Source organism: Nerophis lumbriciformis, linkage group LG01 (assembly GCF_033978685.3).
Source record: "Nerophis lumbriciformis linkage group LG01, RoL_Nlum_v2.1, whole genome shotgun sequence".
Classification (NCBI taxonomy): domain Eukaryota; kingdom Metazoa; phylum Chordata; class Actinopteri; order Syngnathiformes; family Syngnathidae; genus Nerophis; species Nerophis lumbriciformis.
In genome coordinates this window covers 63,220,567-63,233,478 of record NC_084548.2, presented here as the reverse complement: position 1 = coordinate 63,233,478, position 12,912 = coordinate 63,220,567, and the positions used below count along the sequence as shown (strand labels likewise).

General features: G+C 38.8%; 1 protein-coding gene across 2 annotated transcripts in view; it reads right to left on the bottom strand.

The window, feature by feature from the left end:
* nup210 (nucleoporin 210) overlaps positions 1-12,912 on the bottom strand; it is a 143,910-nt gene that overhangs the window by 34,917 nt on the left and 96,081 nt on the right. For both annotated transcript variants that reach the window (XM_061923652.1, XM_061923662.1), the window contains exons 29-31: positions 10,034-10,125; positions 9,765-9,939; positions 630-805 (exon numbers count right to left, since the gene is read on the bottom strand). In XM_061923652.1, the coding sequence (XP_061779636.1) occupies positions 630-805; positions 9,765-9,939; positions 10,034-10,125 (443 nt within the window). The remainder of the gene's footprint in view (positions 1-629; positions 806-9,764; positions 9,940-10,033; positions 10,126-12,912) is intronic.

Here is a 12,912-nt window from a genome sequence, read left to right as displayed (position 1 = left end):
AGTGATTTCTCCAGATTCTCTGAACCTTTTGATGATATTACAGACCGTAGATGGAGAAATCCCTAAATTCCTTGCACTAGCTGGTTGAGAAATGTTCTTAAACTGTTGGACAATTTGCTCACGCATTTGTTCACAAAGTGGTGACCTTCGCCCCATCCTTGTTTGTGAACGACTGAGCATTTCATGGAAGCTGCTTTTATACCCAATCATGGCACCCACCTGTTCCCAATTAGCCTGTCCACCTGCGGGATGTTCCAAATAAGTGTTTGATGAGCATTCCTCAACTTTCTCAGTCTTTTTTGCCATTTGCGCCAGCTTTTTTGAAACATGTTGCAGGCATCAAATTCCAAATGAGCTAATATTTGCAAAAAATAACGTTTTCCAGTACAAATGTTAAGTATCTTGTCCTTGCAGTCTATTCAATTGAATATAAGTTGAAAAGGATTTGCAAATCTTTGTATTCTGTTTTTATTTACCATTTACACAACGTGCCAACTTCACTGGTTTTGGGGTTTGTAAATACTGGTACCATGTCTATATATTTTATCTGCAAAAAAGGCAGATACAGATATATGTGAAAGTGCCAAATATCGGCGGCGATAAGGGGTGTATTTCTCGTCATGACTGACCTGTTAGTGGAGAAGGTGAGATGGCTGTTGGAGCTGTGCAGCGCCTCTCCAGTGCTGCCGTGGAAATGAGCAGTGAAGGTGAGGACCATGCCTAAGGGGAGGGCTTTGAGGCTCTCCCTGGTCTGCGTGTGCAACACCGGACTGATGCTGAGGCGCACGTAGGACACAGGGACCACCTGGAGATCAGGATAAAAAAGGTAGTTTTGCACTCAAGGACAATGTTTATATAGTTTATTATTCTTCGGTCAATCATCGACAAAATAAACAAACAGCTGTACATTCATAGATTGAAAATGAAAATGTTGCAGACCGAAAGGGTTTAGGCTGAAGTTGAACACTTATTGCGCCTAACCCAGGGGTCGGCAACCCAAAATGTTGAAGGAGCCATATTAAGACCAAAAATACAAAAAGAAATCTGTCTGGAGCCGCAAAAAATTAAAAGCCATATTACATACAGATAGAGTGTCATGAGATATAAATTGAATTAAGATGACATAAAGGAAACTAAATGACCTCAAATATAGCTACAAATGAGGAATAATGATGCAATATGTACATATAGCTAGCCTAAATAGCATGTTAGCATCAATTAGCTTGCAGTCATGCAGTGACCAAATATGCCTGATTAGCACTCCACACAAGTCAATAACATCAACAAAGCTCACCTTTGTGCATTTACGCACAACGTTAAAAGTATGGTGGACAATATGAGACAGAAAAAGAAGTGGCATAAAACACGTGTTAGAAAGTCGGAGAAAGTTATAAATGTAAACAAACTACGCTGAGTTCAAGGACCGCCAAAATTAGTAGGACAAAACGGCGCTCACCAAATACTCGAATCAGTGAAGCAAGTTTAATCTAAACAGTGTGCTTTATAACAATTAGGGAGGTTTGTGTCATGTTTGTCCTCCTACAGAAACCATATTAAAACAAAAATATATTTTTTTTCCCCTCATCTTTTTCCATTTTTCATACATTTTTGAAAAAGCTCCAAAGAGCCACTAGGGCGGCGCTAAAGAAAGCCGTGGGTTGCCGACCCGTGGCCTAACCCTATAAACATTGTCAAGTACAAGATGAACTTCCGAAAATTATGAAATGTCTTTTGTACAATATATTATAAATACACATTATACACAACATAAACACAGTTCAATCATATACACAGTAAAGGCATGTGAAATATCCTTGTACACATGTTAAACCTTTGTACCAATTTATATACTATATACAAACAATTATACTTCTATTATTATTTATATCCCACATTTAGTATTTTAATTAACATTGATCATAGTATTATCTACTGTGTTGATTCAAGAGTGATATATTTTTTCAAGACATTGGTCTTAAAAGTGTTTTTTAAATGTGTGAACGGAACTGGAACATTTTAAGGAATCATCCAAGCTGTTCCACAGTTGAACCCCCCCTGACAGAAACACATCTACTTTTTAAGCTTGTTCTTATCTTAGCTTTCTGGAAGACAGCTGAACCTCTGAGCCCATAGGTATTCTCTCTGGGTTTAAACCTCTCCTGTAGACACCGAGGCAGCATGTGGTTATGAGCTTTGTACGTCACAATAGCAGTGTTGAGGTCAACAAGATCGTGCAGTTTTAATGTTTTTAATTTAATAAACAGAGCATTGGTATGGTCATGATAATCTGCATAATTTACAATTCTAATCGCTTTCTTTTGAAGTAAGAATATAGAGTTGATGTTTGTTTTGTAATTGTTACCCCAGATTTCAACACAATAATTAAGATAAGGGAGTACGAAAGAATTATATACATACTTGCCAACCCTCCCGGATTTTCCGGGAGACTCCCGAAATTCAGCGCCTCTCCCGAAAACCTCCCGGGACAAATTTTCTCCCGAAAATCTCCCGAAATTCAGGCGGACTCAGGTCCTCCACAATATAAAAAAGCGTACCTGCCCAATCACGTTATAACTATAGAATGATGGAGGGCGAGTTCTTGGTTTCTTATGTGGGTTTATTGTTAGGCAGTTTCATTAATGTCCTCCCAGCGTGGCAACAACACACAACAACAGCAGTCACTTTTTTGTATACCGTAAAGTAGTTTGTCTGCCGTAAACAGCAATGTTGTGACACTCTTAAACAGGACAATACTGCCATCTAGTGCATTTGATGAAAGCACTTTTGTGCGTGCCACACATCAATGCATCATCAGAGAGGGTGTTCAGCATGGTTCGAAAAATAGTGACAGAGAATAGAACAAGGATGGACAATTCAACCCTTAACTCAACAATGAGTAGATGAGTGTTATGTGTGTGTATATGTGTAAATAAATGAACACTGAAATTCAAGTATTTATTTTTTCTATATATATATATATATATATATATATATATATATATATATATATATATATATATATATATACACACACACACACACACACACACACACAGGTAAAAGCCAGTAAATTAGAATATTTTGAAAAACTTGATTTATTTCAGTAATTGCATTTAAAAGGTGTAACTTGTACATTATATTTATTCATTGCACACAGACTGATGCATTCAAATGTTTATTTCATTTAATTTTGATGATTTGAAGTGGCAACAAATGAAAATCCAAAATTCCGTGTGTCACAAAATTAGAATATTACTTAAGGCTAATACAAAAAAGGGATTTTTAGAAATGTTGGCCAACTGAAAAGTATGAAAATGAAAAATATGAGCATGTGCAATACTCAATACTTGGTTGGAGCTCCTTTTGCCTCAATTACTGCGTTAATGCGGCGTGGCATGGAGTCGATGAGTTTCTGGCACTGCTCAGGTGTTATGAGAGCCCAGGTTGCTCTGATAGTGGCCTTCAACTCTTCTGCGTTTTTGGGTCTGGCATTCTGCATCTTCCTTTTCACAATACCCCACAGATTTTCTATGGGGCTAAGGTCAGGGGAGTTGGCGGGCCAATTTAGAACAGAAATACCATGGTCCGTAAACCAGGCACGGGTAGATTTTGCGCTGTGTGCAGGCGCCAAGTCCTGTTGGAACTTGAAATCTCCATCTCCATAGAGCAGGTCAGCAGCAGGAAGCATGAAGTGCTCTAAAACTTGCTGGTAGACGGCTGCGTTGACCCTGGATCTCAGGAAACAGAGTGGACCGACACCAGCAGATGACATGGCACCCCAAACCATCACCCAACCATGCAAATTTTGCATTTCCTTTGGACCTTTGGAAATCGAGGTCCCAGAGTCTGGAGGAAGACAGGAGAGGCACAGGATCCACGTTGCCTGAAGTCTAGTGTAAAGTTTCCACCATCAGTGATGGTTTGGGGTGCCATGTCATCTGCTGGTGTCGGTCCACTCTGTTTCCTGAGATCCAGGGTCAACGCAGCCGTCTACCAGCAAATTTTAGAGCACTTCATGCTTCCTGCTGCTGACCTGCTCTATGGAGATGGAGATTTCAAGTTCCAACAGGACTTGGCGCCTGCACACAGCGCAAAATCTACCCGTGCCTGGTTTACGGACCATGGTATTTCTGTTCTAAATTGGCCCGCCAACTCCCCTGACCTTAGCCCCATAGAAAATCTGTGGGGTATTGTGAAAAGGAAGATGCTGAATGCCAGACCCAAAAACGCAGAAGAGTTGAAGGCCACTATCAGAGCAACCTGGGCTCTCATAACACCTGAGCAGTGCCAGAAACTCATCGACTCCATGCCACGCCGCATTAACGCAGTAATTGAGGCAAAAGGAGCTCCAACCAAGTATTGAGTATTGTACATGCTCATATTTTTCATTTTCATACTTTTCAGTTGGCCAACATTTCTAAAAATCCCTTTTTTGTATTAGCCTTAAGTAATATTCTAATTTTGTGACACACGGAATTTTGGATTTTCATTTGTTGCCACTTCAAATCATCAAAATTAAATGAAACATTTGAATGCATCAGTCTGTGTGCGATGAATAAATATAATGTACAAGTTACACCTTTTGAATGCAATTACTGAAATAAATCAAGTTTTTCAAAATATTCTAATTTACTGGCTTTTACCTGTATATATATAGCTAGAATTCACTGAACGTCAAGTATTTCTTATATATATATATATATATATATATATATACCGGTATATATATATATATATGAAATACTTGACTTGGTGAATTCTAGCTGTAAATATACTCCTCCCCTTTTAACCACGCCCCCGTCCCACCCCGACCACGCCCACCCCCACCCCTCTCCCCACCTCCCGAAATCGGAGGTCTCAAGGTTGGCAAGTATGATTATATAACATGTTAAGAGCCTTTTGATTTACGGAGTTTTTGATTTTATGTAACATAATGTCACCTTGATACTGAATTTGGGTTGAACAAATAAACACATTGTAGGGCACAAGTGTAATGAAACACAAATGTAATTTTAATTCAAATTGCTGTAGACCTAATGCAATAACGTGCAGTGGAACCCCTATATTTGCAAACTTTGTGATGGAGTCAAATGTGAAGTGAAGTGAATTATATTTATATAGCGCTTTTCTCTAGTGACTCAAAGCGCTTTACATAGTGAAACCCAATATCTACCGGTAAGTTACATTTAAACCAGTGTGGGTGGCACTGGGAGCAGGTGGGTAAAGTGTCTTGCCCAAGGGCACAACGGCAGTGACTAGGATGGCGGAAGCGGGGATCGAACCTGGAACCCTCAAGTTGCTGGCACCGGCCGCTCTACCAACCGAGCTTTACCGGCCCACATGTGCCTGTGTGTGTGATCCATGTCTCTGTGTACCAACATTCATTCACTCATTTTGTGTCACGCCTGCAGGAAAAAAGCAGGGCGCAGCACTTATGGGGAAGCCTGGTCTTCCACATCACTTGCCCCGCAGTACGAGTCACTTCTCAGCGCTTCAGCCTGTGTGCCTTTTCTACACTTTTCACAAGTTGTACCCATTTTGCCAACTCAATATGAGTCCTAAATAAACAACAGACTGGGGGAAATGCTGTGGAGTTTAAAAAAAAAAAAAGACACTATTTGCGAGGTGTACATAAATAGTGCTCCAGTATGGAAGCATCAATGAAGCAGGCTTTGCACAAAAGAAAGTTTTGTGACAAGACCAGACTTTTCTGGTAAAAGGTGCCAAAGCAGACTTATTTCACAGCTACCTCTCGTTCAGCTGTTCTCCCTCTGTGTTTGCTCCTTTTTCATCAGCTCCTCCTTTGCCTATGTTAATGTAAGTGCATTTAAAAAAAAGAAGTTTTATTGTAGCAATATGGTTGTTAAAGTTAAGTATATTTACGATTTCTGATTGTTTGTGAGGGCACCAAATGAACTTCTTTGTGTGTGCGCATGTTGGCAGATCCGCGCATATAGAGGGAAGTTCAGCTTGTTTTGGCTTGTTAACAGGCATGTGATTTGAACTTAATGAAAAAGACTGAAAATTCCCTTTTATTTATTAGTATTATTTTATTCTATTTTATTTTATTATATATTATTATTATTATTACATTTTTATTTTTATTTTATTATTATTATTATTTTAATATATATCTGTCTGTCTCTGGCCTCGTATGTGTGTGTGTGTGTGAGAATGTGTCTGTCTTTGTCGTCTTACTTGTTATATAATTGTGCCATTTGTCCCTCGTTGGTGGGACCTGAGTGGGGTGGGAGGGTGGGTGGGTGGTTTGGGTTTTAAGGGAAAGGGTGTGAATCATTTACTGACTTTAAAATTGTACTGTTTCGACTTGCACTTTTTTCTGTCTATTTGAAAATGCCAATAAAAAAAGTTGGAAAAAAAAAGAAAAAGACTGAAAATAAGCCAGAGGTCTGGGGACCGCAGGTTTTTCAGCAATTGAACATACAAAAACCAGCACCACACACAAGTTTTAGTGTTTAAAGAATCGAAAAATGATCAACAGAGTTGACATAAATACATAGCCCATTCATCAAATGAATCACTTCGTCTGTTTAAGTCACTATGTTATTTAGTCAATACAGTAATTACAACTTGTGTTCACATCCACAGGAACCACATGGGTTAGCCTACTCTATACAATATTTACAACATTACTAGTGTTCACTTCACAGCCACAGATGGCTCATCTAGTTATTGACATTATTTACACATTACTTTGCTTCATTCACACATTACTTTGGCATTTTTGCTTTGATGGCTCTGACACGAGCCTTCCTGGCAAATTTCCGAGCAGCTTGCATTTTCCTTTTAATTTATGCTTTAGTGGATTCCGCCTTGGATTTTATAGCCAACTTCCGTCTCTTCGACTCCCTCTCCACTTCTAACTGCTCCAAATGCAAAAATCATAAAGATTTAAAACAATGTTTATTCTATTAGCTAACTTCCTTTATCTGAATAGCCATTTGTGATTTATAGCAGTGTTTTTCAACCTTTTTTGAGCCAAGGCACATTTTTTGCGTTGAAAAAATCCAGAGCCACACCACCTAGCAAAAATCACTAAAAAACAAAACTCAGCTGACAGTAAAAAGTCGTTGTCGCAATTTTTGGATATGACTTTAAACCATAACAAGCATGCATCAATATAGCTCTTGTCTCAAAGTAGGTGTACTGTCACCTGTCACATCACGCCCTGACTTATTTTGAGTGTTTTGCTGTTTTCCTGTGTGTAGTGTTTTACTTCTTGTCTTGCGTTCCTATTTTTTGGGTATTTTCCTGTAGCAGTTTCATGTCTTCCTTTGAGCGATATTTCCCGCATCTACTTTGTTTTAGCAATCAAGAATATTTCAGTTGTTGTTATCCTTCTTTGTGGGGACATTGTTGATTGTCATGTCATGTTCGGATGTACTTTGTGGACGCCGTCTTTGCTCCACTGTAAGTCTTTGCTGTTGTCCAGCATTCTGTTTTTGTTGACTTTGTAGCCAGTTCAGTTTTAGTTTGGTTCTGCATAGCCTTCCCTAACCTTCAATGCCTTTTCTTAGGAGCACTCACCTTTTGTTTATTTTTGGTTTAAGCATTAGATACCTTTTTACCCACACACTGCCTCCCGCTGTTTGCAAAATCTACAAAGCAATTAGCTACCTGCTGCCACCTACTGATATGGAAGAGTATTACACGGTTACTCTGCCGAGCTCTAGACAGCACCGACACTCAACAACAACACATCATTTGCAGACTATAATTACTGGTTTGCAAAAAATATTTTTAACCCAAATTCATTAATTTAGATTATCTCCCACGGCACACCAGATTGGATCTCACGGCCACACTAGTGTGCCACGGCACAGTGGTTGAAAAACACTGATTTATAGCATGAAATAACAAATATCTTGCGGTCACGTTGTTTATGTTTAAAAATGATTCAACTATTCAATGTCAAAATATAACGAGTAGAATTAATGGACATAATTTCAGCTACTGTCTTGTTGTAAAACACCAATGAAAATTAAAGTTAGTAATTAGACTGGACTTTCTTATAAACGTAAACCAACCAATCATCATGGATGTTTCCCATATATTGTGTCCCGTTCCCGTGAAGTTGGCTCGCTTTGTAGCTTTGATTTTTAAGTTAATACTTTTTATTGGAAAACTGTCGTTGTTGGCATGTATGGCAAAGAGACGGATCAAGATTTTAACACACATTGCAGGTCGGAAAAAACGAAGAAAAACTGAAATTTAAAAAAATATATTTTTACAGAGATAAAAAAGACGAATTTCCGACTATAGACGGAAAAATCACATGCCTGTGTTAATAAATAAAAAGATCAAATAAATAAAAAGTTGATCAATCACTTCCTTGCTATGATTGTTTGACACAGTGCGGTATAGCACTTTATATTGTGTTCCAAGTGTACAAACCTTCACTAAAATATGGACTTTTTATTCATGTTTATATTGTCTTTCATTGAAAAAAGTGCTTCACTATACAAACTTTGATGCAAGAACCGATTTGGTTAATAATACAAAACCCAAAACCAGTGAAGTTGGCACGTTGTGTAATTTGTTAATAAAAACAGAATACAATAATTTGCAATTATTTGATTTGCGTCCATTATTTGGAGCAACATATGTTGCTCCAAAACCTGTATGTACCTTTCAGCATTAATGGTGCCTTCACAGATGTGTAAGTTACCCATGTCTTGGGCACTAATACACCCCCATACCATCACAGATGCTGGCTTTTGAATTTTGCGCCTAGAACAATCCGGATGGTTCTTTTCCTTTTTTTTCCCGGAAGACACAACGTCCACAGTTTCCAAAAACAATTTGAAATGTGGACTCGTCAGACCACAGAACACTTTTCCACTTTGTATCAGGCCACCTTAGATGAGCTCGGGCCCAGCAAAGCCGGCGGCGTTTCTGGGTGTTGTTGATAAATGGCTTTCGCTTTGCATAGTAGAGTTTTAACTTGCACTTACAGATGTAGCGACAAACTGTAGTTACCGACAGTGGTTTTCTGAAGTGTTCCTGAGCCCATGTGGTGATATCCTTTACACACTTTGATGCAGTACCGCCTGAGGGATCGAAGGTCCGTAATATCATCGCTTACGTGCAGTGATTTCTCCAGATTCTCTGAATCTTTTGATGATATTACGGAAAGTAGATGGTGCAAGCCCTAAATTCCTCGCAATAGCTGGTTGAGAAATGTTGTTCTTAAACTGTTGGACAATTTGCTCATACATTTGTTCACTAACTGGTGACCCTCGCCCCATCCTTGTTTGTGAATGACTAAGCATTTCATGGAAGCTGCTTTTATACCCAATCATGGCACACACCTGTTCCCATTTAGCCTGTTCACTTGTGGGATGTTCCAAATAAGTGTTTCATGAGCATTCCTTAAGTTTCTCAGTCTTGTGCCAGCTTTTTTGAAACACGTTGAAGGCGTCAAATTCCAAATGAGCAAAAAATAAAGTTTTCCAGTTCGAACTTTAAGTATATTGTCTTTGCAGTGTATTCAATTTAATATAGGTTGAAAAGGATTTGCAAATTATTGTATTCTGTTTTTATTTTATCATTTACACAACGTGCCAACTTCACTGGTTTTGGGTTTTGTAAATAAAAGGAATAAATCAAATGAAAAAAAAAAACTAAGGAAGTTGTTAAATCCAGGTTCCACTCTACTGTTGTACAGTTTCCAACCTAATAAGCAGACTGACAGGGGATTTTTGCATCAGCAACACGCCAGACAGGCTGTCTCCCAAACTGACCTTTACTGCAATGGTGAGAGTTTGATTGACACCAAAGGACTCTTGTGAGGTGACCAGCAGTGATGAGATGCCAGTGAGGGAGCCTGAGGAGAGGAGGCCCTTAGCGTCCACTTGTGCGCTAACCGGCTGCTCGGTGCAAGCCAGCATCCGGTACGAGACTGCACCCATGCCGTCCCTGATTCACGTCAAAGCAGGTGATTATTGCGGGGCTGGGTTAATCAGCGCACATTTCCAAAACTAACCTGGCAGGAAAGGCAAGTGGAACTCACCGGTTGGTTTGGAGTTTGAGGACCGAGTTGGGAGCCATTAGTATCTCTCCAGCCTCCACTTGGGGATTAAGCATGTGCAGCTTGTCATAGACCTTGATGAACAGAAACATAGTCGCAGCACTGTTATTAGCCAACCTACTCCTTTTCACGTCGCAGTCTGACACATGCATTCATCTTTAATTTGCAGTCCTAGCACTTCACAAAGCAACAAGTTTAGATGTTCCAAAAAGCTCAAGCAGAAGGGGTTGGGGTAACTTTCCCATTTGAACAATACGGTACCAATTCTCAGTATCGATACGATGGCAATTTTGTTACATTTGTGTGTGTTCATGTGGTAATAAATGTACATTTGTTTAATTATAAAATACATTTTTTTGTCACATTTTACATTGATCTGTGCTGTCCAGTTGTTACATTTTGTTTCGTTTAACACTTCTAGGTATCACTTGTAACAATGTTGGCGTTAACGCACTTTTTGTATATTTTTATGCATGTAAATTAGAAAGGACGCGCATTTCCGGAAGGATCTTTTTGTTTCTTTTTTTTTTTTTTTTTAGACTTAGACTTAGACAAACTTTAATGATCCACAAGGGAAATTGTTCCACATAGTAGCTCAGTTACAATGATGGAAAGTGTAAGGATGGAAAGGACAATGCAGGTATAAATAGACTAAATATAGCGATATAAAATTTAACATATATACGTAATATTTACATAATAAATGTACAGTATATCATATATACTGATATATTATTCTATGTCTGTATCATATATACCAGGGGTGCTCATTACGTCGATCGCGAGCTACCGGTCGATCGTGGAGGTGTGTCAGTCGATCACCAGCCAGGCATTAAAAAAATAGTCCTAAAAATGAGCGATCATAAATCTTCACTATGACGTTACTTTCGTCACTTGATTGACATTCACGGCACCCGAGGGTCTTCTGAGATGACGCTGGCTGCTGCCAGCTCATTAAAATTACCGACAGGAAGGCGAGAAACACTTTATTTCAACAGACTCCGTACCTGTCGTCAAAACTCCAAAGACCGACTGCACAGTTGCACAATAAAAGCTCTGCTTCATCCTGCCTGCGCTAACAAAATAAGAGTCTCAGAAAGCTGGCGTGCACAAGCTAGCAAGCTACGGAGTTTGCAGACAATGTATTTCTTGTAAAGTGTATACAAAGGAGTACGGAAGCTGGATAAATAAGATGCCAAAAACCAACCACTTTCATGTGGTATTGGACAGAAAAGAGGACTTTTTTTCTCCTACATTTGAAAATGCGGACGTTATCCGCACCACTGTCTGATTCCAATCAATGCAAGTCATCAGAATCAGGTAATACACCAACTTATATTCTTGTCTTCATGAAAGAAAGGAATCTATATGTGTTAAACATGCTTGTATTATCATTAAACACCTTTAACTTATTAACAATATTAACTATATGTGTTAAACATGCTTGTATTATCTTTAAACACCTTTAACTTGTTAACAATATTAACTATGTGTTAAACATGCTTGTATTATCATTAAACATCTTTAACTTGTTAACAATATTAACTATATGTGTTAAACATGCTTGCATTATCATTAAACACCTTTAACTTGTTAACAAAAACATATATTTCATAAATAAGTAAATATAAATTATATATATGAATGAGGTAGATCCCCACGACTTGATCAATTGAAAAGTAGCTCGCCTGCAGAAAAAGTGTGAGCACCCCTGATATATACAATATATAACAATGACCATGTACAATATTACAGTATATGTGACAGCTGCAGCATAAAATAGAGAGTAAATCCAGCAGAAAATAGAAAATAGACATTCAAAAGAAAGAGAAGTAGCTAACATGTCAGGTGTCAGGTAATAGACAGATATCATCTATTTGCTGTATGGCGAGTGATTATACAGCTGGATGGAGTGCGGAATGAAGGAGTTCTTGAATCGAACACTGTGGGAACGAAGCTGAAGGAGCCTGTTGGAGTATGAACTCCGCTGTCCCTCAATTGTCTGGTGGAGTGGGTGGGCAGGATTGTCCATGATGGCCAGTAGTTTGTCCAGTGTCCTCCTATCCCTCACTGACACAAACGCCTCCAACTGCTTGCCAATAGTTTGGCCGGCTTTCCGGATCAGTTTGTCAATCCGGTTTGTGTCCCTTTTGCTGGTGCTGCTGCCCCAACCAACCACTGCAAAGTACAAGGTACTGGCCACAACAGACTGATAACATATCTCCAACAGCTTGCTGCACACATTAAAGGACCTAAGCTTCCTCAGGATTTTTTTTACCGATCCCGCCTTCTTCGGGTCAAAACTAGGGTTGTTTTTTGTTTTTTTAATTGATTATTGTTTCCCCCGGTGTTTTGTTTTGTTTGTATTTGTCGGTGCTGTGCCAAAATGTGACTGCCTGCTAAAGATCTATTTCCTTGGCAGGAGCGCATACCGCTCGCTAAACCTACAGTTATGTTCATAATAATAGCAGTGTGTTTAAAAAGGTGAGTAAAATTTAAAATTCGTCAAATAAATCGTATTTTAATGAACACAAATGCATTGGGGACACTGCACATTCTATTTCAAAGCCAGAAAATTGGAAAAAAGTATTTTAATTTGACAATATTTTACAGAAAGTCAAGAAATATAAAACAAAAAAAATAGCAGTGTTGACATATTTCTTTACAAAACTCAAATGTACTGTATAAATGAAGAAAGGCTCGCAGATTCAACTTTCCTTAGAATTATTAACTACAATTTAGTTGCATAACCAGGGTTTCTGATAACTGCTTCACATCTGTGGCACATGGAGTCGACCAACTTCTGGCACCGGTCAACAGGTATTGCAGCCCAGGACAATTGTACTACGTTCCACAATTCC